General features: G+C 47.1%; 1 protein-coding gene across 3 annotated transcripts in view; it reads left to right on the top strand.

Annotated features, from left to right (window-relative positions):
• Positions 1 to 27,688, top strand: part of DCAF8 (DDB1 and CUL4 associated factor 8) — a 470,600-nt gene that overhangs the window by 104,333 nt on the left and 338,579 nt on the right. For all 3 annotated transcript variants that reach the window (XM_086947619.1, XM_086947617.1, XM_086947618.1), the window contains one exon: positions 22,576 to 22,683. In XM_086947619.1, the coding sequence (XP_086803745.1) occupies positions 22,576 to 22,683 (108 nt within the window). The remainder of the gene's footprint in view (positions 1 to 22,575; positions 22,684 to 27,688) is intronic.

Here is a 27,688-nt window from a genome sequence, read left to right as displayed (position 1 = left end):
GTTGTATAATTAGCAGAAAAAGAAGGATGTGAAAGATGGTGTCCCAAATTTAAAGGATATGAAGCACGATGTACTACATTTAGGGGGTTAAAGTGTCGACGATTTGGTGGCTGGTTGGGGGGTATTAACAGAGCTTCAGGGTAAAAATAGCTGAGGTTACGAGTAGAAACACCCCCCTCCGTTCTTCCTGGAAACCAATCACTAATGTGCGTGACCACTCTGTGATCCCTAAAATTAACTATCACGACATCCCCCTCGATATCTTTGGGTCTGGGGCCCACCCACTTACATCGTCTAACGGAGATTATGTCTCCGTTTAGGTGTGGAGGAAGGGGCCTATTTTTTCCCAACCAAAAAATAACTTTTCTTTTTAAGATTAGCGTTATGTTCGATGTTTCCGTTTGGAACGGTTGGGACTCCAGTAAGAACTATCACAAAATTGTCTGACTCTGGTGGTAAGTCCACTGTATTCCTAGAATTTAAATTTGCTCTCTGCTTTATTGTTGTCACAGGCTTCGTGCTTAAAATCTTTGTGGGAGGAAGCGGTTTTTTGGAAGCCGGCATTACCTTCTCTTTATGTATAGCCCGTTCAACTGTTGGGGTGCTCAGGTTTGTTTTATTTTTCAATACAGAGTTTTCTTTCTGTGGGATCTTTGAATTCGCCTTGTTAGAGGTTAACTGGTTATTTATTGTAGAATGTACCTTAAGTTTACCATTGTTGGGATTTACAGTAAGGTTGAAGGCTGCCAAGATGCAATCCATTTTTCCCCCAACCTTTTGACTCTCTCCGTAAGTGGCAGCAAAAGAGATTTTAGGAGATGTTCAAACATCTCCATAGTCTCTTTAGTCAACGAAGTTTGTTCCCCTGAAATTGATGGTATTTGAGGCCCTTCTAAAGCATCCTTCACCGGTTGACCAGATGGTTTATCAGTAGAGTCAGCCGGAGGGGGAATGACACTACAACTCAACATTGTTCTTTCTGATCACGCAGTGTGGACTGGGCTCCAAACTGTTCTGCTAAGAGGCAATGCGGCTGTTGGCTTGGGCCATAAACAGAGGAAGTGGTCTGTCCATAGTGAAGGAGAATCTGACATCTCTTGTTCTAAGCCAGATGTACTTGCCCGGACAAGAGTAGAAATTCCTACAAGAAGAGGTGGTCCAAATATCTGCATCTAGGGAATTCCGGAGAAAATTCTTTTCCTGACATAAGCAAAGTAGAAATGCAACCTCTTTTGCTCACTTACTTTCACCCAGGCACAAATTTTTATCTTTGTCATGTCCACCATACTTTTCCACCTCCACCACTTTTTCAGGGTGTGATCCATAAGAATACAGTCCACAAAACACAGGTCATTCATACCCATCAGGACTAGGCCAGGCACCCCCGCTATCAAATGTTTGAAATGGAAATATAAAAAAAAAGATAATCAATGTCACAGAGTATCTGGCTGCTACTGAGGAGTGGTGCCAGGGCGTTCACTACTAAAATTATTGCATCACTGACGAGAAACGCTGGTAATGTACATTTTAAATTGAATTGAAGAAGTGCGGATACTCCATTCCTGATGGTGGCAGCATTTTAAAGCACTGATGGTACCTGTACTTACTCTAACTACTCTATGCACTTGTGCAACTACTCCTGAAGGTGGAAATATTTTTATATCCCAGAGAGGATGTCTGTTATTTCACTGCAACATCCCAACCCTAAACAAGCATGCCTTCAACTTGAGCAGGTATCTATGCCCACCTGCAAACATATTTTAGAAGTAAGAGAGCTTTGCTTTTTTCTGGCATCCAGGCATCATTCTACACAGTTTCTCACTAGGATGATTACCATTCCTATACATCAAAAGGGCTTTATTTATTTGTTCATCTCTCACAAACAGTATTATTGCTTGTTTAAGTGTTCTGGGATCCTGCAAACAACTATTCTGTGTTTATGAATTCAATGCAAATGTCATTTTAAGAGAAACTCTGATTGTTTAAAATGTCACTCCTTTGTTTGACATTTCACTCCTCACGCCTTTGCATCTTCAGAATGATGTCTGAAGATCTTAAGGCATCAAATATGGCGATTTTTATTTGTTTAACAGTAGAAACACACTGTTCAGAAATGTTATATAAATAAACGTTGAAGCTACGTAGATCAGCGTGAATGGGGTGGTAAACATAGCTTATACAAAAAGATGGTGTTAATTTTAGTTAATTTTGGCAGTTGTGAATGGTAAAATTGCGAGACCACAGTTAAATAGGGCTAATATTTACCTAGTAGATAATAGCGCTATGAAAAGCAAAGGCCTAATCAGTCTTTTTGGATTACAGAAAGGGATTGTCAGAGCTGTTTGGATGTCTTGTATGTGTTTCTTGAGAAGGGAAGGTATTTTCAAAGACAGACGATTGAGCAGACAGCTATTGGGAAAGGGGTGGGTGTTGGTGTCTGAGTCCTAGTCCACTGAGAATAAGCGACTGCAATGGTATGAGGTTTGCAAGGAAGATCGAGTGGCGTGGCTGGCACTGCCAAGGTCGCAGATAGTTCCAGTGGTATGGCGATGGTTGAAAGTGAGTTGTTATGCTTAGTAATGATAAAGCTTAATGTGTTAAAGTTCTCTTACTGTGTGTGTAGGGCACGAAAGCACGATTGGAAAGGATTTAGGAATTAATTGGAGAAAAGATGCTAGGCGATGTGATGGAAAATCATTATTTGTAATATCTTGAAGAAATGGGGTTTCAGTACTGGATGGTAGTTTAGGGAGATGAGGGGTCAGAGGTGGGTCTTTTAAGAAGTAAAAATAATGAAGAGGAAAATTATTTTAAGTGTGTGCCAAATTTGAGAGAATAGTGAAACCGAGGTAAAACAGAGAAGTGCAGCAGACATGACAATATGGTGTATAGGATGGGTTGCGCCCTTAAATTATAGGAATGAGTTTCGATGGGCAAGTGATTAAGTGGGAGCAAATCGTAGGATGAGGTTAGCATGTGGTGAGGGAGGTCTGGATGGAGGTGGAGCAGTCAGAAGTTTGGTCACAGTTCTATGGTGTTGATTTTCGAAAAGTATCTAACACAGTTATTGTCTGATAAGCATGGATGAAAAACTAAATCAGTTGTTCGCTGGACTGCTGCAGTCGCTTCCTTTCATTGGGGAGAATTGTTTTGATTAATGGTTTGGCTAAACTGTGTCAGCAACACTAGAGTTGATAAGCACCAAGAGTACCGCATTGCCTAGTTTTTTTTCACTACATACATGATACATAACTTGTGATATGGTCCCGCATGGCCACTGATGAGTTCTTGTGACATCATAAATAACAAGACCGCAGGCGGAATATTTTGTAAAAGTCACCAGAACCTGCAGAGATGGCAATATTGGACCATGTGACCGAACTTCACTCTTTATGTATTTTTATATTGCCAGTTTATTTGCAATTAGCATTAAAACACGGTTTTATATCCAAACAGATAGCTTTGTCGTTAATTGTATTTTAAATACGGAACTGTACTGTTTGATTGTCTATAGTAAAAAGTTACTGACAGATATTTGATTTATGTCCGATGCCCCTCCCCAACAATAGTAATAAATATCTTATGATACTCTGTACATCTGGATATGTGGTTTATGCAGTGGCGTTTTTGCCATGGCTGATTTGTTTTAGCAATAGGTGTGAGAAAGTGGCTCTACATATACTGGACCAGAATAAGGTACAGTGTGTATAGAGTCCAAAAACCCCAAAGGTATAACAGAGATTAAAGTCAGGACTGACCTTACTCTCAAAAGTGGTAGCTTGGTTGAGCGGTAAGGCAGTACCAGAGGACAGTGTAAAGCATTTGTTGTACACACTCAGTCAGCAAAAGGTTTCACACACTCAAGGACTAAACGCCAGGCCAATTGTTTTTATATCAACAGATATAGTTGTTTTATTTTTAGAACCAACAGGTATAAAAATATACTTTTCTCGATATGAGTACTCTCATGTAATTACTTTGCAAAGAGGCAATAAACTTTGTGAACACAATAGATACAGGGATTGAAGTAGGCAACACAATTCTAAACACACTATAGCTTTGAGCTCAATGGGTTTTCATCATATATGTACAGTTGATTACTTTAATAGTTCCAGGACTGGATCCTAGGTTTAGTCCTGGGGTCTAAGCTGAAACCAATTTAGTAAAATCTTTTATTTATGGTAGTGATTTTTCAGGAATATAAAGCTGTTTTAAAAGTTCATACTTAAAAACTTTTCAATAAAAAACTGGCAATGTTATCCAATGGGAGAAAGTTCAGGTTGCAGGTAAAGTATGATCTCGTTACTTTTGTAATCCAGTACTGGGCTCCTGGGTCCAGCACTGATGTCTCAACTTAAAACAGGTGAGTAATTGCGTTTCAGTATTTTGTATGATTTTTTACAGAATATTTCAAATTTTCAAAAGTAGACACTTAGAAGAAATTTCATAGAAAAGCAGACAATGGATTCCTATGGAGAAAATACAGATTACTAGTAAACCCGGCAAGGATTACTTTTGCGGTTCAGTACTGGGCTACAAGGTACAGTACTGGCTTCTCCCCTGATCACAGGTGAGTACTTCGGAATTCGGGTGATTTTCTATGAATATTTTTAGTTTCCAAAACTTCACAAGTAGAAGATTTTTCGAGTCAAACCAGTCAATGTTATCCAATGGCAGTTAAGTGAGTTATCGGTTTTCATTTGAGTACTTGGCTGGTGAAGTTAGGGTTCTGGGCATAGACTCAGGGTTCCCCAGGGTCAGGTAAGTACAGTTGGTTCACCCCCAGCGGCACAGGGGCGACCGGGTGCAGAGGTAGTTAGGCCGTTATCCAATGAGGGAAAGGGGGCCTCCGGTTGGTGGCTGCTGCCTAGCAGGCCACGCAGCTGTGGGAGCTGGGCTCCTTGTCACTTGCTCAGGGCAATTGGGGAAGTAGGATAATGTACAGGTTGCACTGCCAGGGGCACTCGGGCGGCTGGGTGCAGGGTGCTTTTGAGCCGTCGGGCGCTCAATGTTATTCAATGAGGAACTGGAAAAGGGAACAAAGGCTGCAGGCTCGGGGACGAAGGACCTTCTGGAGTGACCAACACTTTGAGGGGTAAGTTGGGATCTTGGAGGATAGGTAGAAACCCAGGAGTTGGGCACAGGGGGCCATGGGGCGCCGGGTGCAGGGGTGTCTTTTGAGGTCGGAAAATCTTACCCCCTGCTGGTCGCGGTCGGAGGGGTCCTCTGTCCTGAGGCTGCAGGAGTCGTCGGGCTCGTCAATGAGGGTCTTTGGGCACTGGACTTCAGGTCCCAGTCTCCGGGAGGAAGTCCTCGTGTTCCTGGATCACTCTGGCACGGGCCGGGCTCGGCGGGTGCAGAGTGGGTTTGTCCGGAGCTTCATGGCTGGCACCAGGGGTGTTGTTGCAGCAGAGCCTCGGCTGATGGGAGTCCCAGGCTTTAAGAGGGTCAAGGCAGGCAGGTCCTCTGGGTGTCCCAAGGTTGCTGTCCGCAGGAGTCGCCGGGATTAGGCAGGGGCAGGTTCCAGGATCAACAGGCTGGTAGGGTTGAGGCCAAGTCAGTTGTTGTCGTCCTGTTGTTAGCAGCTGTACGGCGGGTGGTCTTCTTCTTAATCTTCTTTCTTCTTTTCTTATCGGGATCTGAGGAAGGAAGCTTCAGGGATCCCCTAAATACTGAATTTAGGGGCGTTACAGGTAGGGCAAGGACAGGGACCAATAGGTCTCTGTCCTGGGGTGGGTAGACCCCCTAGCCTACTCCTCCCCTGTGGAAGGGGGCAGGAGCCTAGTTGGGATTAGGCAGGGCTCCCTATCTTCAAGATGGCTGGAGCCCGGGGTCGTGCTTCACCTAGTCTCCCCCACCTGAGGGGTGGGGTTGGCACAGGCTGGCACTCCCCCCTTCCTGACGTAGTTTTTCCCGCCAGTCTTCCCGCCAGAGTGGGGGTCAGGACTGGTGGGGGCCAGTTGCTGGGTACAGCAAATGGTCTGGAGAAGCTCACAGAGGTGGCATGCCTTTGAAGCTTCCCCCTGCCCATCCTGGGGGAGGGGACCTAGCACCTCGCTCAGGATGTGCTTTGTTGCAGGCCAAGGAGAGCAGGGGGCTCTCCACCCAGGGGTCCAGCAACATGTATGCTGTGTGGCAGCCTCTACAGCCACTCAGCCCAGTCGTGGATTGTAGGCTAGGTTTTCAGGGGGCATCTCTAAGATGCCCTCTGGTGCATTTTACATTAAATCCCACACTGGCATCAGTGCGGGTTTAATGTGCTGAGAAGTTTGGTACCAAACTTGTCAGTCTTCAGTGTGGCCATTACGGTGCTGTGGAGTTCGTAATGACAACCTCCCAGAACCATATACTCTTAAAGGCATCACTGCACTTACAGTGCCCAGGAATGGCCCTGGGTACTGTAGGGGTACAGGGCTCATGCACCTGTGCCCAGACCTCTGGCATAGGGCACCCAGCCAGGAGGGGTGGCTGAAGTATGCCATGGCAGTGGGTTCTGTGAGCATGGCACACAGGGATGTGTGCCATGTCGACTCTTTGTTTGGTTCTGTACTTAGACACTCAGCCGGCAAAGGCAGTGTGTGGGTGTCAGGGTACATGGCCCATGAGGGTGGCACAATAAGTGCTGCAGCCCTCAGGGGTCTTCTCTGGTCACCAGGCCCTGGGTACCTAGGGTACCATTTACTAGGGGCTGACAGGTGGCCAGAGATGTCAATTGTGTTTTAGTTGTAACACAGTTTTAGGGAAGGAACACAGGCCCTGGGTACCTGGTTGGCAGGAGCCCAGGGCACGCTCAGTCAAAGCACATCAGCAGTCAGAAAAAAGTGGGGGCATACCAATGCAAGAAAGATAGCACTTTCTCAAAATAGGTATTAACCTAAACCGAGATTCAAGGGGATAGATTTTTTAAGCAATTTAAAATCACACTGAAGAGACATTATGACTATTAGAGTTGTTTCCCTGTGCAAAGTAATTGTTGTGTGCTATCATAGAGGCATTAAGAAGTGTTTTTACCATGTGAAGTTTGCTGCGGTAATCAAGTTGAATTTACCCTTTGTGCTGTAGTAATAAATGTCAGAATTCTTCAAATAACATGTTGCAAATGCTAGATATGTGTGTGTGTGTATGTATATGTATATATATATATATATATATATATATCATTTTTTTTAATTTCACACTGTTAGTAGTCCTGCTATGAGCCGCTACGCCCAAGAGGGGTGGTGCTGGGAGCGGACCTAGACAGAATCCAAGTGCAACTTCTCACGCTAGCAATGAATCGTGTCCACACGCACTCAGGACTGGCAGAAAAATAATAATTTATTGCAAACAGAAGCGCATGCAAAGCGTTTATGCCTAATGGCCTTGTTCACACATGTGTTGCAGTTAGACTGAAATGTATCACATGAGCTCGTGTTTGGCTGAAATAAATGAATACTTTTTGGAAGTTCTGAGTGCACGCGTTTTATAACAAGTGTGAGAAATTGCGCGCACACACACACACATATATATCAGAAAAAGCGCCACACTGCAAGCTGGCGCTGCCGATAATTCAAAATGACGAGGAGTAGACCCTTCATTTGCTGGTGCAGAAGTGCTTTTCATTAAATTTGTGCCAGTGCGTCCGCCATGACGCGTTTCGCCTCAACGGGAGGCTTGATCACATGACAAACTGCAAGCCACTACTCAGACTTTTTAAAGTGACAGTGCATGGTAACAGAAATAATGTGCAAAATTGCATCAATGGTGTAGGAAGGTGGATATCTGACTATGGTTACCCCCAACTTTTTGCCTGGTGTTTTGCTGGTTTTTTGACTTAGTTGACCTGGGACCCTGCTATTCAGGGCCCCAGGCCTACTGCTCTCTCTGTAAAATGGATTCCATGTACCATAGGTGCATATCTAATTGGATACTGAGTCACCTTATCAGCCCCTGTACAGTGTACCTTAGGTACCCAGGGCATAGGTGCACCCAGGGGCTGCAGCATGTATTATGCCACCCTTGGCTGGCCATCCAAATCTGACACAACTGGCTGCACGACAGCTGGGGCAAGGTGGTGTAATCACCTTTTGCTTTAGATATAGTATCCCTATATCTAACCCTAAAATGGACACATATATTCCTATCAGTCACTCCTATGGCAGGCCTTATCAATCCTGAAGGCAGAGTGCTTGGAATTATGTGAGCTGGTGCTCTGGCATGAGCTGAGCCCGTTTGCAGCTTGTGGAACCAAGTCCTAATAGCTGTTCCATGATAACGCGTCCCATATACTCTTAAGTGCCTTATAATCCTCGCGGTTATTTGCCAACTTTGGTATCGCTTTATCAAAACATGTCGAGTAAGGTGTCATACGAATTGGAATACTAACCCCTCGCCAATTCTGGCGACGGGGTTAGCATTCCACCCTTCTAGAGGGACACGACATGTATGTAACTGTGAACCCCGGTTAAAGCGTAACACAGCCTCAGCTCCACAAAATGGATGCTGCCACCACAGACACAAGTCTGACCTCCTGCTGCTGGGAGTCCTTCCAGCGAGGAGAGCTTGGACAAAGGGTTTCCTGTCAGGGGCGGTGCTAGCACCATCCCAGACAGGGTTTTGTGTATCCCAGGTAGGCAGGGCTGAGAGGAAGGTGACTGCAAGTGGCACCCCGGTGCTCACTGTGCGTATGCCGGCTTGAACCAGTTCCAGGGGCACACCAGCCCCTGAGCTGGGGAAAGTCCGGACAAGGGAGAGGGGTGTAACCACCCCCCTCCTGGTCCCACCCATGGGCAGGACCTAGTCGCGTGCCAGACCCTTTTTTTAGAATAAAGGTAGGAGCAGGCCCCTTCCCAAATTAGATAATTCTGAATCTTGACTCCTTTCCACGAAAGGACTCTTGACTTTTTCTGAAGACTCTCCCTTGTGGCTAAGGAGTAGCCACCCTGCACCAGCGGGCACCATCTAAGCGCTTGCGGTTTGCTGCACGTCCATCCTCCGGATCAAGACTGACCAGCTCGACGAGACCCGGATTCCCTGGCATCTCTGACCTCTACCTGCATCATCAGCCCAGCTGAGATTCGTGGGTGTGACGAGACCTGAGGGACCGGCCATCTTCAAAACCTGCACGACGCTTATCCAGCACGACCGCCGAGGGATCCTCGAGTGAGTGCTTTGGGGTTTGAGAAGCCCTAACCCTGAGCAGCTCCAGCACCGAAGTCCAGCCCCCCAGCATCCACGAGATCTGCGTGGGGCCCTTCTGCTCTTTGCTGCTCACCGCGTTGTCCGGTCACTTGCCTGCTGGCTAGTGGCCCTCCTGACGACGAACCACGACGATTACACCGCTGGTCTGGTTGCTCCAGACTGGCCCTTGCTCCCTTCCAAGAGAGGAGCACCCCGGACCCTCCTGGTCCACTCCAGACGCCATCTTGACTCCACCGCGCGGGCTTGACTTTGCCAAGGTTTGTTGCCCCAATCCTGGGTCCAGCATTGCCGACAGCAGACACCTTCGTGGGACAGCTCGCACCTCCAGCCTGGTCGCCGACAACGCCTCCTGGTCCGAGGGACAGCAGAGTCCAGCGTCGCCCACTCACCTGGTCGAGGTGACTTCATCCGGTGCCATCCTGGTGCCCACCTAATCACTGGCTAGTGATTAAGAACTGAGTCCCCTCTGCTTTCAGGTCGTCTCCATCATCGATCCAGGCTTGGATCCCTCCAAATCTCTTCACTGGTCGCCTGCCAGCAACTTCTTTTTTAGGCTCCATAGACTTCAACGAGGATTCCCGACGTCTTTTGAACCCTATGCAGCCGCAGCCCCTGGGCTAGGTAACCTGAGCATTTCGGTGCTCCAACGTAGGTTCACTATCCAAGTGTCCAGATCCTTTTTCGTTTTCAGTCTAGCTAGTTGGATTCGTCCGGAAACAGTAACTTTACAAATACTAGCATCCATAGACTTTGTCCCGCGTGAGAGTGCACACTCTGCACCCGATCTCCCTAGGCCTCCTGCTCCTAACCTTAGGGTTCAGTAGTGTAGTCCTAGCGATCCTGAAGCCTCTGGATCTTGTTACTTACCATTAGTATTTCGCATTCCACTTTTAGTGTATATGGTTTTTCGTGCCCCTCGGGCATTTGTGTAAATTGTGCGACTTAAAGTATTTTCTTAAGAGTTTTGTATTGTGCTTAGCTCCCTGACTCATAAAGAGTTCAGGGTAGACTTGTTATAAATAAATATCCTTTTATTTTCATAACAACTTGTGTGGTGTCCTTTCACTTGGTGTTCAAGGGGTATATGTGATGGTATAACAGCTGGCTTAACACGCCCTCTAGAGTTTAGCCTAAAGACTGCTCTTGTCCTCTCTACTAGGATAGCTGGTCTATAAGGTTGACTTACAACCAATCATTAATAAGGGTCGTTTGGAATGATACACAGTGATCACTAGAATAGTGAGCACTATATATCAGGCCAACTTCTCACAAATGGAACCAACCAATAAATAAATAAATAAATATTGAACCAAATTTAAGACAGCCTGTATGTGTGTATATATATATATATATATATATATATATATATATATATATCAGCAAACCTATAAAATGATGACAATTTAATATATTGTGTTAAAAACAAGAACCATTTTTTTGTTGTTCTATATTGATTTGCATTGTAATAAATCACAGACCGCGTGTATAAAAAATTCATAGAAGCCATAATGGCTAGCATCAAAAATAAGAGAATATTCAAGTCTGCCCATACGCTGTTTTGTGTAGGGCCAAACTGACACGCCATAGTCCCTCTGTCTCTCAGAGAAAAGGCTGCTTGCACAATGTAGAACTCAGTATTAAATAACATCTCCATGTCATCGTTACCAAAAACAAATTTCACTTAAGTTGACTTCAAAAGTATAAAGCCCAAGTGGGCCATCCAATGAATATATGTCTGCCCAATGGGTTAAAGTGCCAGTAGTGATGTGCAAAGTGCAAAAAAACAAATAAAAAGTGCAAGACAAACAGATCATTAAAAACCAATTTTGCATGTATTACTCCATGCCTTTCAGCCACACAAATATATTAAAACTGTCTGAAACCATTCAGTTAATATCTCCGTCCGGACAGGCTGAGCAATCCTTAAGAATCCTAGATGCTGGTATAGAGATCTTCCCTGTCATTCAATCCATTAGGATTCTTTGTATTCAGCTCCAGTATATATCTAGTCTAAAGGAGACGAAGTTTAGCCTCTCGGTCCCCTCCTCTCCTTGATACTTCTACTGTATCGATGACATAATACTGGAGCTGATCAGGATTGCCTGAATGTTTGACTTCAAAATGCTTGACAACCGCATAGGTCTGGTCATGTCCCACAATTGCCCGTATGTGTTGGAGTATCCGCTTGTGGGCGGGCAGTCTGGTACTGCCAACATACTTCAACCCACACGGACACTCCAACACATACACGGCATAATCTGTCCCACATGTTAATCTCTTGTTGATGGCAACGGGTTCCTGCCGAAAAGGACTACTGTAATGTGTCCCATTGCTTCCATAGCGACAGGCTTTACACTGGGGGCATGTTTTAAAACCCCCTTGCTTAAGGCCAACCACACATATATATGCTACGTTACTTCGGCATCGATCATGTGCCCCTACACCCCAGAGGAGGAGACAGATTGTTAAGTCTCCGGAGACTAGAATCGAGATTCATAATAGATCTTCAAACCAAGAACCCGTCTGGGTTAAACATAGGGGAAGAATTAACAGTGCACCTGGGTAGACGATGAAGAATCCCCCTAATCACTTCAGGTTTAAGATTTAGATGTCTGCAATTCTCTTCTGAACCTATAAGAATTCTAGTACACATTATGAATTTTTCTCTGTTGAATTCAGATTTGGCAATATCACCTATAATTCTTTATTTATTCTCATGCCTTCCTTACGTTTATGATTACGTTTTACCACCTGTTTATCTTGTGTATTATAGTCACATATATTCTTTGCTAAGACAAGTTCGAAAACCAATACGAACTGAGGGAATTGATCATTTATCTTAATGGAAATGTGAAGATCATTATGTGTTTTTGAAGTGAATATATGTAATGAAATCTCTTAGTTACTAGAAATTCATTCTCCGGATGACATATAATTTATGTTACCGGAGCTATGCCGATACACGGCTAGATCTTTTTTCTGTCATCGGTTTGTAAAGTACAGCGAGATGATCACTAAATGCACGAGGGTTAATTCCTCAGTTTGTTGGCCAGTTCAACGCCGATTCACGGCATTATGATTTTCTACCTACTGGCAGTGGCGAATAGTCTGCACTAAGCGCAATATGTTTAATTGCATTCAAAGGAATGTAAAAACGTTTTAACATGATTTAACATTAACGTTTTCTTTTCATGTAATGAGTTGCAATATGGCCGCCACGTTTTACTTTTGTTTGACATCACGTCTGAAATACTCCTGTTATGTTGTCTGTGTAGGAGAGTAGGGTCTGCAATCCTATGATCACCGCATATTTTTGCTTTTTGCTTCACTGGTTTACGACTTCTCTGGCTGTGGGCCTGCTAATCAGACCCACAGCCTTGCTGTTCTCTTACTAAATTGACACGTGTACCTTAGGTGCATTTACCAATTGGTACTGGGCCACCTTATCAGACCCTGTAACTCAGGGCATAGGTGTACCCAGGGCCTACCAGGGGCTGCAGCATGTATTATGCCTGTGAGAAGTTGGCCCGATATGCAACGTTCGCTATTCTAGCGACCGCTATGTATCGTTCCAACGACCCTTATGGTGTTCGGTTGTAAGTCAACCTATAGACCAGCTATCCTAGTAGCGTGGATACGAGCAGTCTAAGGCTAAAGACTCGAGAGGGCGCGTTAAGCCAGCTGTTTACCACACATGTACCCCTTGAACACCCAGTGAAAGGACACCACACAAGTGTTATGAAAATAAACAGTATATTTATTAAGAATCACAACAGCCCTGTACTCTTTATGAGGACAGGGTACTAAGCACAAACCAAATCTCTTTAGGAAAATACTTCAAGTGCACAATTAAAAACAAGTGTCCGAGGACACGGAAAGTTGAAGGTCTCGGGCGGACCCGATAAGGCAAGTCGGAAGCGAGGGACTCGGGACCCTAGAGTAAAGAGGCTATGCAGGCACCGAAATGCCGAGTTACCTAGCCACGAGGGCTGCGGCTGCACAAGTCTTACAGGCGTCGGGGTCTTCGCTGACGAGCCAGGAGCCGGAAGAAAAGGAGTTGCTGGCCGGCGACCAGTGATGAATAGTTCGTAGAGATCCAAGCCTGGATCGGAGATTGAGGATACCTGAAAGCAGAGGGGACCAAGTTCGTACTACTAGCCAGTAGTCAGAGGGTACCAGGAAGGCACCGGTTGGCCGTCACCTCGACCAGGTGAGTGGGCGACGCTAGGCTCTGCAGTCTCACGGACCAGGAGGCGTTGTCGGCGACCACGGTGGAGGTGCGAGCTGTCCCACGAAGGAGGATGCTGTCGGCGTCGCTGGGCCCAGGATGGGGCAACAAGCCTTGGCAAATCTCAGGGCCACGTGGTGGGCCTAAGATGGCGTCTTGAGTGGACCAGGAGGGTCCGGGGTGCTTCTCGCAAAGATGGAAGCAAGGGCCAGTCTGGAGCAACCAGACCAGCAGTGTTGATTGTTGGTCGTCGTCAAGGACGGGCACAAGCCAGCGGCTAGTGACCAGACAACGGGCTGAGCAGCGAGCGGAAGGGCCCCACGCAGATCGTGGAGATGCTGGGAGACTGCACTTCGGTGCTGGAGCGGCTCAGGGTCGGGGCTTCTCGGACCCCAGAGCACTCACCAGAGAGTTACCTCGATGGTCGTGCTGGTTTAAGAGCGTGCAGGTTCTGATGATGGCCGGTCCCTCGAGGTCTCGTCGCACCCACAGATCACAGCTGAGCTGATGACGTGGGTAGAGGTCAGAGGTGCCAGGGAAGCCGGTTCTCGTCGAGCTGGGCCGTCGGTTCCTGGAGGAAGGACTTGCAGCAAACCGTAGAGTTCTTAGATGGTGCCCGCTGATGCAGGGTGACTACTCCTTAGTCACAAGGGAGAAATCTTGAGAAGAGTCTTGAAGTCCTTTCGTAGAAAGTATTCTTGATTCAAAGATGATCTAATTTGGAAGGGTCCCCGCTCCGGCCTTTATTCTAAAGAAAGGGGTGGGTACATGACTAGGTCCTGCCCTAAGGGTGGGACCAGGAAGGGGGGTAGTTACACCCCTCTCCCCTGCCGGACTTTCCCCAGGCCAGGGCCGTCGCCCCTGGAACTGGTTCTAACCGGCAGATGCGTAGTGAGCACCGGGGTGCCACTCCGCAGTCACCTTCTCGCAAAAGCCCTACCTACCCAGAATACACAAACCCTGTCTGGGACGGTGCGAACACCGCCCTCAACAGGAAACCCTTTGTCCAAGCTCTCCTCGCTGGAAGGACTCCCAGCAGCAGGAGGTCAGACTCGTGTCTGTGGTGGCAGCACCCATTTTGTGGAGCTGAGACTTTAGTTAACTTTAACCGGGGTTCCCAGTTACGTACATGTCGTGTCCCTCTAGAAGGGTGGAATGCTAACCTCATCGCCAGAATTGGTGAGAGGGCAGCACCCCGATTCGTATGACACCTTACTCGACATGCCTTGATAACGCGACACCGAAGTTACCGATATGGTACGCGTTATCATGGAACAGCCATTGGGTCTTGATTCCGCAAGCTGCAACCGGGCTCGGCTCGGGCCTGAGCCTAGCTCACACGAGCCCATGCACTCTGCCTTCAGGATTGTTAAGGCCTGCCATAGGAGTGACTGATAGGAACTCGAGTGTCCATTGTATGGTTAGATATAGGGCCACTATATCTAAAGCAAAGTGTGATTACACGACTTCGCCCCAGCTGTCATGCAGCCAGTTGTGTCAAATTTAGGAGGCCAGCCAGGGGTGGCATAATACATGCTGCAGCCCCTGGCGGCCCTGGGTACACCTATGCCCTGCGTTACGGGGTCTGATAAGGTGGCCCAGTACCAATTGGAAATGCACCTAGGGTACATGGAATCCATTTTAAAGAGAGAGCAGTAGGCCTGGGGTCCTGATTGGCAGGATCCCAGGTCGACTATGTCAAAAACCAGCTAAAACACAGGGCAAAAAGTTGGGGGCAACCATAGTCAGGATGTACCTTCCTACAATGCCACCCCTGGCTGGCCATCTAAATCTGACACAACTGGCTGCACGACAGCTGGGGCAAGGTGGTGTAATCACCCTTTGCTTTAGATATAGTATACCTATATCTAACCCTAAAATGGACACACAGATTCCTATCAGTCACTCCTATGGCAGGCCTTGACAATCCTGAAGGCAGAGTGCTTGGAATCGTGTGAGATGGTGCTCTGGCATGAGCTGAGCCCGTTTGCAGCTTGCGGAACCAAGTCCTAATAGCTGTTCCATGATAACGCGTACCATATACTCTTAAGTGCATTATAATCCTCGCGGTTATATGCCAACTCTGGTATCGCTTTATCAAAACATGTCGAGTAAGGTGTCATACGAATTGGAATACTAACCCCTCGCCAATTCTGGCGACGGGGTTAGCATTCCACCCTTCTAGAGGGACACGACATGTATGTAACTGTGAACCCCGGTTAAAGTTAACTCAAGCCTCAGCATCACAAAATGGATGCTGCCACCACAGACACAAGTCTGACCTCCTACTGCTGGGAGTCCTTCCAGCGAGGGAGGCTTGGACAAAGGGTTTCCTGTCAGGGGCGGTGCTAGCACCATCCCAGACAGGGTTTTGTGTATCCTGGGTAGGCAGGGCTTTAGAGGAAGGTGACTGCAAGTGGCACCCCGGTGCTCACTATGCATCTGCCGGCTAGAACCAGTTCAGGGGCACACCAGCCCCTGAGCTGGGGAAAGTCCGGCATGGGAGAGGGGTGTAACCACCCCCCTTCCTGGTCCCACCCATGGGCAGGACCTAGTCGCGTGCCAGCCCCTTTTCCTAGTATAAAGATAGGAGCGGGCCCCCTTCCAAATTAGATCATCTTTGAATCCTGAAACTACTTTCTACGAAAGGAACTCTCGACTTCGTCTCAAGATTTCTCCCTTGTGACTAAGGAGTAGTCACCCTGCACCCGCAGGCACCATCCAAGAACACTGCGGTTTGCTGCACGTCCTTCCCCCGGAATCCGACTGACCTGCACGACGAGACCCGGCTTCCCTGGCACCTCTGACCTCTACCCACATCGTCAGCTCAGCTGAGATCCGTGGATGCGACGACACCTCGAGCCATCTTCAAGACTGCACGACGCTTGCCCAGCACGACCGCCGAGGGATCCTCGAATGAGTACTTTGGGGTGTGAGAAGCCCCAACCCTGAGCAGCTCCAGCACCGAAGGTCAGCCTCCCAGCCTCCACGAGATCTGCGTGGGGCCCTTCTGCTCTTTGCTGCTCACCGCGTTGTCTGGCTACTAGCCCGCTGGCTTGTGGCCTTCCCGACGACGAACGACGACATCAACACCGCTGGTCTGGTTGCTCCAGACTGACCCTTGCTCCCCTCCAAAAGAGGAGCACCCCGGACCCTCCTGGTCCACTCCAGACGCCATTTTGAGTCCACCGCGTGGGCTTGCATTTGCCAAGACTTGTTGCCCCAATCCTGGGTCCAGCGACGTCGACAGCAGATACCATCGTGGGACAGCTCGCACCTCCATCCTGGTCACCGACAACGCCTCCTGGTCCGTGAGACTGCAGAGCCCAGCGTCGCCCACTCACCTGGTCGAGGTGACTTCAGCCGGTGCCATCCTGTTGCCCATCTAATCACTGGCTAGTGATTCAGAACTTGGTCCCCTCCTGTTGCCCCTCTAATCACTGGCTAGTGATTCAGAACTTGGTCCCCTCTGCTTACAGGTGTCTTCCATCTTCGATCCAGGCTTGGATCCATCCGAATATCTTCACTGGTCGCCTGCCAGCAACTTCTTCTTTCAGGCTCCATAGACTGCAACGAGGATTCCCGACGTCTTCCAGACCTATGCATCTGCAGCCCCTGGGCTAGGTAAACTCAGCATTTCGGTGCTCCAGCATAGTCTTGCTATCCAAGGGTCCAGATCCTTTTTCGTTTCAGCTCTACCTAGTCGGATTCGTCCGATAACACTAACTTTGTAATTTCTAGCAACCATAGACTTTGTTCCGCATCCCGCGTGAGAGTGCACACTCTGCACCCGATCTCCCTAGGCCTCCCGCTAGTAATCTGAAGGTTCAGTAGTCAAGTCCTAGCGATCCCAAAGCCTATTAGCGTAGTACTTACCTGCTAGTAATTTCGCATTCCACTTTTAGAGTATATGGTGTTTCGTGCCCCTCGGGTATTTGTGTAAACTGTGCAACTTTGCGTATTTTCCTAAGAGCTTTGTATTGTGCTTAGCGCCCTGTCCTCATAAAGAGTCCAGGGCTGTTGTGTTCTAAATAAATATACTTTTATTTTCATAACAACTTGTGTGGTGTCCTTTCACTTGGTGTTCAAGGGGTATATGTGATGGTATAACAGCTGGCTTAACACGCCCTCTAGAGTCTAGCCTAAAGACTGCTCTTGTCCATGCTACTAGGATAGCTGGTCTATGGTTGACTTACAACCAATCATCAATAAGGGTCGTTTGGAATGATACACAGTGATCACTAGAATAGTGAGCACTACATATCAGGCCAACTTCTCACAGTCCGCTGTCAGTCTTTATGGGGGCGTGAACATAAAATGTCGTGAGAAACTGTGTGTCGTCGACACTGAGGAAGGACTACTGTCCGAAACGCGTTTGTCATCTTTGCTGTGTGTGCCGTGAATAAAATCTAGTGCCATACCCGGAGTGCTTCAGGTCTTCTTTACGAGTGGCGAGGGAGACTAACGAGCTTCAATATATATATATATATATATATATATATATATGAGAGAGAGATAGATATATTACATTTCAAAGGATTTTATTGGGCTTTACAAATGGAACAGAAAAAAATAGTGACGTGATACATGGCAAGTTACGCAGGCACAATGGACAAGTCTCATGTACAGGATTAGTAGATAGACTGTGAACTATACGTGAAGGAAAGAGAGGTAACTAATAGAAAATATAAAGCAATGTCTAGTACAAAGTAAAACGTAAAGAGAAACAGTCATAAAAGGGATACAGCAGTGGGCATGACAAACCTGTGGTATATGCATGGTAACATACCTCAATACAAAGAGCAAGTATATGTCCTACAGAGTACATTGTTCCAAAGTATATATCATATGTTACATCCTATTAGCACAGCGTATCTGAAAGAAACGGGTTAGTATTATATTCCTTACCTTTGAATATCCCCAGGCGTCAGATTGGATTCAAAAACTTTTGCGTATTAGTACCCCTGCGCGCCGGTAGGCGTCGTCTGCGGCTCCGCGTCTGTCGTCTGCGTCGTTGGCACCGGGATGACTTCGCCGGAGTACTTAGATGCCGCCCTCGCGCGCTGACATCAGTTCTTCTTTTTTCCGCGCCAGCAAGCGCAGAACCGTAAAAAGTGATACACCTTAGTAAATTTTTGACTAAACTTTTTCGATCATTTTTTATCCTTTTCGAAGTCTAACGACTCAGACGGTGCCGGTAGGGATGCCCGGGTTTAAACCCTGCGCCGACACCGACCGACTGATTTCGGTTACCGACCCCCACTGCCGGTGTCTTCATTGCCTGGGCCTCTACCACGACGACAAGGCCTGCATCGACTGTCTGGCCTTGACGTCTAAAGCTAGGCGGGAGCGATCCCCCAAGCGACTCGAGCTCCGGCAGTCGGCCCCGCGCCGCTCGAGGTCCCGGTCCGCGAGGAGGTCAAGGGACCGGTCGCGGGGTCGGAGCCACCATAGCTCCGGGAGTCGTCTTCGGGACCCTCCGATAAGCACAAGAAGTCGAAGAGACGTCATCGCTCTTCCTACTCCCCCCCCCCCACCCCCCCCCCCCGACGCTCGCGTGACGCGGCCGGGGGTTCGGGCGACAACACCCTCACAGCTCTGCCAGAGCCGCGGGCGTCGCGGCCTGCTTCATACTCGTCGGTCCCTGGGCAGAACGCGAAACCGGAGTAGATCGAGGCCTTCCTCACGGCCATGAGGTCGCTCACTCCTCCGTTGGGCTCCATGGCGCCTTCGGGCCCTGCGGCCCCGACTGGGGGTCCCAGCGGGTCGGGCGCTTCGGTCCTGACGCCGCCGGTGACTTTGGTCCCGGCGCCGCAGGCCCCCCCAGGATCCGGGTCCGGATCCAGGTCGTTGACGGTCGACCTTATGACTTTGCCGCCTACAGCCCCCAGGGTGTCGCCCCCGGCGCCGCCGCCTCCGGGCGGCACAGTCCCTGATCCCTCACTCGATTCGGGTACGGCGCCGGAACGGCGCCGCTCTCTATGCCGATGGGAGATTTCTACTTCTATGACCCAACCCCATCCTTTGGTCTTGAGTGCCAGTCTTATCAGGACTGAACAGGTGAGCTACAGGAGGCCAGTGGTCTGGACACCTCGCCGGACACTGATTTTGTCTCCCCTCCTACCGTGGCTACGGAGGAGGGGGCTGCCTATAGTGTGGTACTGACGAGGACGGCCAAGGCCTTGGGCCTGGAGCGCCCGTCGCGTCCGTGAGGACTAACCTCCTCACTGAGGTCCTTAAACCGCAGGCAAGCTTGGCCAAACCTCTGCTGCCGTTTAATGAGGCCTTGTCTGACGTTCTTCTGGGCACTTGGTCCAAGCCCGTTACAGGTCAGCCTGTAGATAGGAACGTGCCCAGACGCCACCGCCTGGCTCCGGGCGACCCTTGCTTCCTGTCCACCCACCTGACCCCCGAGAGCCTGGTCATCCAGGCCTCTAACTCCCAGACCGCATTCCCGACGGCTCCCCCCGATCGGGAATCCAAGAGGTATGAGCAATACGGGAAAAAGGTATTCTCCTCCCTGAGTTTAGGGCTGCGGTCAGTCAACACCGCGTGCCTCCTGGGCCATTACACCCACTCTCTGTGGGACACGGTCGCGGACGTGCTGCCACAATGTCCGTCGGAGGTCCAGACTAAACTCACCGAGCCCTTGCAGAGGGTCGAGATGCAGCACGGTACTCCATCCGGTGTGGACTGGATACCACAGACTCACTGTGCAGAGCGATGGCAACGACGGTGGCGATTCGTCGCCACGCCTGGTTGAGGTCCGCCAACTTTTCTGCTGATGTCCAGAACACCCTTATGGACATGCCTTTTGATGGCCGTCGCCTCTTTGGCGACAAGGCAGACAATGCGCTTGAGCGCTTTAAGGACTCCAGGGCTACGGCCAAGTCCTTGGGCCTCTCGGCCCCGCGCCAGCAAACGGCTGCTTTTCGCTCCTTTCGTGGCCAAGGAAGGGGCGCCCCCACACGTCCTGCCAGCCATGGGCCGCAGACTACCGTCCAGCGCGGTGGCGGACGTGGAAACCGCTGTGGCGGCGGTTGGGGACAACGGCAAGGCCAGTCCACACCTGCCCCTGCAGCATCCGCCTCAAAACCTTCCTAGTCCGAGCTTTCAGGCCCATGTGACGCCAGTGGGGGGCAGGGTTCGCCATCACCACCTCCACTGGCGCACATCGGACAGGTGGGTGCTGCAAATCGTCCGAAGGGGCTACTCCCTCCCCTTCGAGGGGACTCCTCCAGCCATGCCACCGCAGTACCACCGCATGTTGGGGGATCACTAGACACTTCTATGAGAGGAAGTTACGGCCCTCTTGGCCAAGGGGCCCATCGAGCACGTTCCTGGGCCAGAAGTAGGGTGTGGTTGTTACTCCCACTACTTTCTGGTACCCAAGAAGGGCAAAGAGGGCCTACGCCCTATCTTGGACCTGCAGAACGTCAATGGCTTCCTCCGGCAGGAGAAGTTCAAGATGCTGATATTAGCTCAGGTCCTAGCTGCCCTGGACCCAGGAGACTGGATGGTAGCGTTGGACTTGCAGGACGCTTATTTTCATATCCCCGTCCTGACAGCCCACCGGTGTTACCTGCGGTTCACAGTAGGCCACGAGCACTTTCAGTTTACCGTGCTCCCCTTCGGCCTTACCAGCGCCCCACCGGTGTTCACGAAAGTGATGGCGGTGGTAGCAGCTCATCTGCGTAGGTTAGGGGTTTCAGTCTTCCCCTACCTCGACAACTGGTTGTTGAAGGCGGGCTCGCCCCAGACAGTCGTCAGCCACCTCCAGACTACGGCCGACCTCCTGCACCTGCTGGGGTTCTCCATCAATGTGCCGAAGTCACACTTGTGTCCCTCTCAGAAGCTCCTCTTCATCGGAGCGGTTCTGGACTCAGCGCAGTTTCGGGTATATCCTCCTGAGCAGCGGGTTCGAGATATTCAGGCTCTGATTCCGATCTTTCAGCCGTTATCCCGAGTCTTGGTCAGGTTGACGCTGCGGCTTCTGGGGCTGATGGCCTCCTGCATCCTTCTGGTGCATCACGCCAGGTGGCGGATGCGGGCTCTGCAGTGGGACCTGAAGTTTCAGTGGGCCAAGCATCAAGGCAAGGGGATGACCTTAACCCTAGATATTGGTTCGCAGAACGGGGAGGATGTGTGGGGCGGTAAGAATTCTAATACGAACTACTGTTTCTTACAGATATATCGTTACCGAAGGTAAGTAACTTGTGCGTTACAACAGCAGACATGACAAGCCTTGATAAAGGCATAGTAACATATCTAATGCAATGCAAGGAGCACTTACATGTTCTGCAGAGTACATTAATCCGAAGCCTATATTACATGCTATATATTACACAGATGCTCTTGACACACATGTTTTTAGTGAGGCGACAGTATGACAGTGCATGCAGATGTGTAGAGGATATTATGGTAAAATTATAGGAATTTTAGAAAGAGTGTAAAGACCTGGTTATTTGACAAATAAGTACCCCCGGATTCTCTCTTTCTCTGGCTGTGCGTGTGATCCGCCTTTTGGCGCCGGGAAACCCTTTGTGGGTAGCTGTGCGCCTTACAAATGTTATAAAAATAAAATGGTATTTATTACCATTTGTGACTGTGCAGAAGTGGCCATGGCTAACAGGTAGGCCATGCTGCGTGTTCCCTACCTCAATAATGGCTACAAATAGCGTTTTACTCGATGTGGATCTGCATATTCGATTTATGCCATGCTGTTTCATCAAATCAAGTGATAATAGATGTGTTTAACCAGAGCCAGGATATTAAATCTAAGTACCAAGATAAATCACCTTGAATATCCCTGGTTACTATTAGCAAATTTATTTTTATCTGCCAAGGCATTGAAAAAACCCGGAAGGCAGTAAGCAATGTTTTCTCAGGTCACTGTGGTGATAAAATAATGCATGTTTATTGGTCTAACGAGTATTATTGCGTCACATTTATTTTCACTGCCAGGGCATAAATATATAGATTTATAGCTATTTGGAAACAACCTTTTCTGCATAAGCATTGTGGATTTAATGAAAATAATCCAAGTTACATCCTTTATTATAATTTTATGAAAAGCTATCATTCGATCTCTTGTTTTTGCTGTTATGTCTCGTCTTGTGACATCTTTTCTCTCCTATTACTCCCCCATTCTTTTTTATTATATGAAGTAAACTGGTTGTGACCAAGGAAGAGAAAAAAATTGGCCTCTACACTATTTATGTGAACCCTGCTAACACTCATCAGTTTGCTGTTGGAGGAAGAGATCAGTATGTCCGGTAAGTTTTTATTTCGTAAGCATAATGGGCGGAAGAGGGACATAAGGTTAATATTGATTAGTGTGATTTGTGGTGTTTGTTAGCTATGTCAGTCAGTCAAAAATAACTTTATTTGGTTTTCACAAACTATAAAGCATATAAATCACATTTCATTTAAAAAACTTTTTCAGTTCATAAAATTCTACTTAGTTCCTTTGTGGCACCGAGCCTTCAGTCTTTGCCCACTTTTATAAGTAAGCTTTCTACCGCTATCATAAATTTTATCCCCCTACATATTAAAATGTTTGATGCGGCACCCATCCAACTTGTCGCCGCCTGTCTGCAGGTGCGGATATTTAAATCATTAAAAACTGTTCTCAGCAGCTTCCTTCTTTCTTTTTTTTGAAAACAGATTTTATTGATTAGCTTCCTTCTTTCTGATTTCACTGATTCACAGACACACAGTAAGTGGCTCAGAGTTTTGCCTTTGTTTGATGCTTATTTTTCCAGGTGGGCGCTAAGTCTATTGAATAATGATCTCCAAATCTGTATGCCATGAATCTCCTTTTAAAGACAATCGGAAGTGAGCTGCTAGATAGGGTTGTGGTCTTAGCCGTGTATAAGAATTTATTATGACCCATGCGTGGCGGCGTCTTAATAATCCCCTTTATCCTCCAGGAAGGATAGTGCTTTTGCTTTGTTTTTGCAAGCTTTTTTTAAATGTGGACTTTTCCAACTTGCTGTTCCAAAGCCCATAGATCTCTAATTCTTCCAGTGCTATCCGCAGTTTGTCCCCCCACGTATTTGGGGTTCTTTGCTCTAGTTGTTGTTTTATTTCCAACCAGCATAAGTTGTTCAAAGTGCCCAACTCTGCTGCTCTGAGTTTCCAGCATAGATTTACCATGGTTGCCTTCCTTTGGAATTCCTGGTTCTGTAGTCCGAATTCCAAGCGAATTTGTGCTGGCGAGGAACCTTAAAAGAGATTGAATACCGTTTTATAAACCTTGGTTTGTAATTTGTTTAAGATGTTACTTTCTTGTCCATGCCAGGTTTTCAGACCGTAGGACAGGGTTCGTAGCAATTGGGCTGCCATGATTTTTAAAAGATGCCCGTGTGAAGGGCTTTCCAGTTTCTTGGATAGTTGTTTGTAGGCAAATATTAAGGATTGAGCTTTTGCTGTGATCTCCTTTTTCTGCTCCACCATTGACAGATTTCTTGCCATTTTGATGCCCAAGTATTTATAAACTCTTATTTCCACTATTTGAGAGTTCTTTGCATACCATTTATAGTTTCCTTGTCTTGGACCCGCTAATCTTACCACCTTGGTTTTGGATTTATTTAATTCTAAACCTTGGGCGTCCAGGTAGTCTATAAGTTTGTTTATTGTCCTTTGCAGCCCTATCGGAGTTCGACTTACCAGGACAATATCATCTGCATACTGTAAGTATTGAACCGGCTCATTTGCCAAATTTGGTGGGTGTCCATTTATTTGTTCTAAGTGACTGTTCAAATCGGCTAAGTATAAATTAAATAAGCATGGTGAAAGGACGCAGCCCTGTTTTAGTCCGTTTGTTATATTTATTTTTGAAGAGAGTCTTTGTCCGTCCCCTAGTTTAACAGTGGCCCATGTTTCGCTGTATAATGCTTGTATTGCATTTATCAGTGGCTGTGGCAGTCCCCATGCTTTCAGTTTCTTCCACAAACGGTCCTGCGGCACTCTGTCGAAAGCCGCTTTTAGGTCAATGTAGCAAGCCACTAATACTCCCCTTTTCCTTTCAGCTTTTTCCTTAAGAATTGTCAAGGCTGTTAGATTTGTAATGGTGCCCATTCACCGTCTGAAGCCTGTTTGGAATTTTGGGACAATGTTGTTTTCCTCTGTCCACTCTTGTAGATGTTCCAGGATGCATGAAGCATAGAGTTTGGCCTCTACGTCGATCAGGGCGATCAACCTGTAATTCCCGGGTTCTGTTCTGATGCCGCTCTTATAAATTGGGTGGAACAGGTTACCACTCCAGGACTGTGGGATCTTGTTATCACGGAACACCTGGTTAAAAAGAGGTGTTAGATATTTTGCCCAAACGTCCAGGTCTCGTTTGAACAGGGCATTTGTTAGCTACGTATGCCGATTTCTCTCCTCTGTTCTTTGTTTCCTGTGTGTGTGGATTTGGTTACCAATACTCTATAAGCCACAGTCGTACAGGATTTCGAAGCCCGCTTACGGAGCTAACATTTAAAAGGCTCCCGTTTTTAATGTACCTGTAAAAGGGTCCCGGAGAATTGAATTCTCTTGGCAATGTGCACCTTTTTAATCAAACTATAATGCTTTGATCGTCATTGTCCACTGGAATCGCACCCCCACAGTATGGGTGAGGAACTTGATTTGTGTGGCTTTTAAAAAAACTGATTGGATTAAGACAAACTTGGGGGTTTATTAGTGTAAACAATTGATGCATTTCCTTATCTCCTTCGGTGGTTGAATTCCATTGTGTCCTGTTTTACGTACACATAAAAAGTCTGCACATAGAGATCTTAAATTTTGACACTGATTTGCTGGTTCTGCTCAAAGCGCTAGTGTGAACCACCTGTCTTTTATGCAGTTGTGATGCTACCAGGATGAATACAATGTGTCGTTGTCTCGACCTTTTTTGAAAAATACTTGTTACTCGCATACAAAATAACATGTGCACCCATGTCAAAAGCTTTTTAGTTTAAACTTTAGCCATGTTTACAGCACAATGGATTTTGGTGCAGCGTGGCTAAAAACCATTGACAAAGCCCAGTAGTTCACAAAGACAAGACCTATTGGCTTTGCCACTGATTGTCTCTCTCTAGAATCTCTCTATGTAGGAATAGAAGAGGCTTGACTTTAAAAAAAAAAAAAAAAAAAAAGATAAACACACTTTTTATATTCATGGACAAGCAGCTTTTCGGGGCTTTTCATGTGCTAAGAAGGGAGGGAGGTGCCGAAACAAACACTGTCCAGATGGATCGTCCTGTGCATAAAGGCATGTTGCACCCTGTCTAGGAATGAGACCTCTCATTAAGACCAGTACCAAGGCTGCCACAATGGTATTAGTGAAGGGTTTTCCAATACTGGACATCAGCTAGACAGACTGGCTACATTGACATCCATGTGTACGTTCACAACTATTTCATTGAATGGAAATCTGCAGAGAGGGCCATTTATTCCATTCCATTCCATCCCACAGCACATCTGATCTTTTGGGAGGTAATGCTTTGTAGCAAAAGCTGAGCAATTTGCACTTAGAAGTATCCATCAGAAGAACAAGTTAGTTCTCTTCATAATACTCTTTATAGTGAGAACTCAACCTGCAGAGTCTTCTCCACCTACACATGACCCTGTTCTCTGAAGTGGACTCCTATGACTCTTAAAAAGGTACCAAATTAGGTTTAGTGTACTCTCCTCTGCAATCTAATATGGTTGAGCTACTTTAGCGGGTGCGCAATAGTTCAAGACTAACTGGCGTCAATATGCAGCAGTGTGCCCTTGTGCGTCTCCCCCCGTCACTTCTGGAGGCTGTGTGACATCGCTGCGAGGTCCAAAGGTGTCACCTGCCAATGCACAGGAGCAGTTGCTATGAAACTTTATGGATCCAGTCTGGCGGTTGGAGATATTTAAAAGTCGAGGAATCTGCAGTTAGACTATCCACCAGAAATAATATTTATCAGTAGAATAGCTTGTGTACTGATTATGTATTAGATAGGCCGGTCTGTTTTTGCTGATTATTCCTTCACCATGCTGAATGGATTCTGTTTTTGATGCTTATTATTAAACCAGCAGAATAGGGTTGGTAATCGCAGTACAGGAAAATGTTGAGTTTAAACGGGTTTGTGGCTACTGTTCTGTTCCTGGTGAATCGTCAGGGAATAAGCTAAATGTATTCAGTCCTTTATGAATTGACTTGGAGAAACTGAATGAGTTCAGTCAGAAGTCCCAACTCGGGAGATTGAGCTGTCGATGTCCTGTCTCTACCTGCTGTCAAATAGGCATGTGGAATGTGTCTTACATGTTAAAGTGACTGCTGGAACTTAAACAACTTTTCCAATCAGTTTTGGAAGTTGCTGGATCCTCGTTGGAGGGAAGCATGAATGTATTCTGTGGTTGTTGATCTACAAAGGACAGCCCTGATTTGTAATGTGAATTTTCATCTACTTGGTTCTTTGAATTATTTTTCTTCTGGTGTTGCCCTGGACATGTTCTGGAAATGCTAATCTCTAGGTTGAAACTAGGATCAAAAAATCACCCCCGGCAAAAATACTTGCTTCAGCCTCCCATTATTCCTGTGAGTGAAAATAGTGGTGAATCATGTCTCTTGAGGATAATGTGTAAGAGGTGGTTTCCCCAATTCATTATTTAGAAAAAACCATGCAACTTAATACATAGATTTTCAAATGTATGGCTTAGCACTTCCGAGGTTGAATCATGGCAGCCCTTTCATTCTTGGAAGCAACCCTTTCCTTGCAGCTCATGGAAAAATGGCCTGTGCTGCCCTGTTACCTGTAGTGAATTGTATTACTGTGTTCTGAATTTGCAGGTTAAATGGCTCTATTCTTCCAATTAATCATGTTAGTGAATTATCTTGAAATATGTTGGCTACATCCCAGTAACTCATTTGGGAAAAGTTGAATGAAGATTCAATAATGGCTAAGCCAGAGATATTATTCATGTTTCGTAAGTGACTTTGCCCCATTTGTGCTATCAGAGTAATCATGACTTTGTTCCTTACATCCCTGTATAATCCTGTTAAGGTCGATCAGAAAAACATTACTGTTGAATATTTCATATTGCTGAAATTTTTGGCTCCGATGAACCATCAGACTGTGAGTAAAATATCATCTCAATTCAAAAACTTCATCTTTCATGCTTCATTGCATGGTAGCCCTCAAGGTGCAGTTAGAAGCAAATTCAGACTAGCGGGGCACCCATTGTGCAGCTAGATATATTTGTAATTATTTTACCAAATACTCCTCTCCCTTTTGGCTCTGTATCCAAGGCATTCACAAA

This window comes from Lissotriton vulgaris, chromosome 12 (assembly GCF_964263255.1).
Source record: "Lissotriton vulgaris chromosome 12, aLisVul1.2, whole genome shotgun sequence".
NCBI lineage: Eukaryota > Metazoa > Chordata > Amphibia > Caudata > Salamandridae > Lissotriton > Lissotriton vulgaris.
The sequence above is the reverse complement of the archived record's forward strand: the minus strand, read 5'-3'. Positions and strand labels throughout refer to the sequence as shown.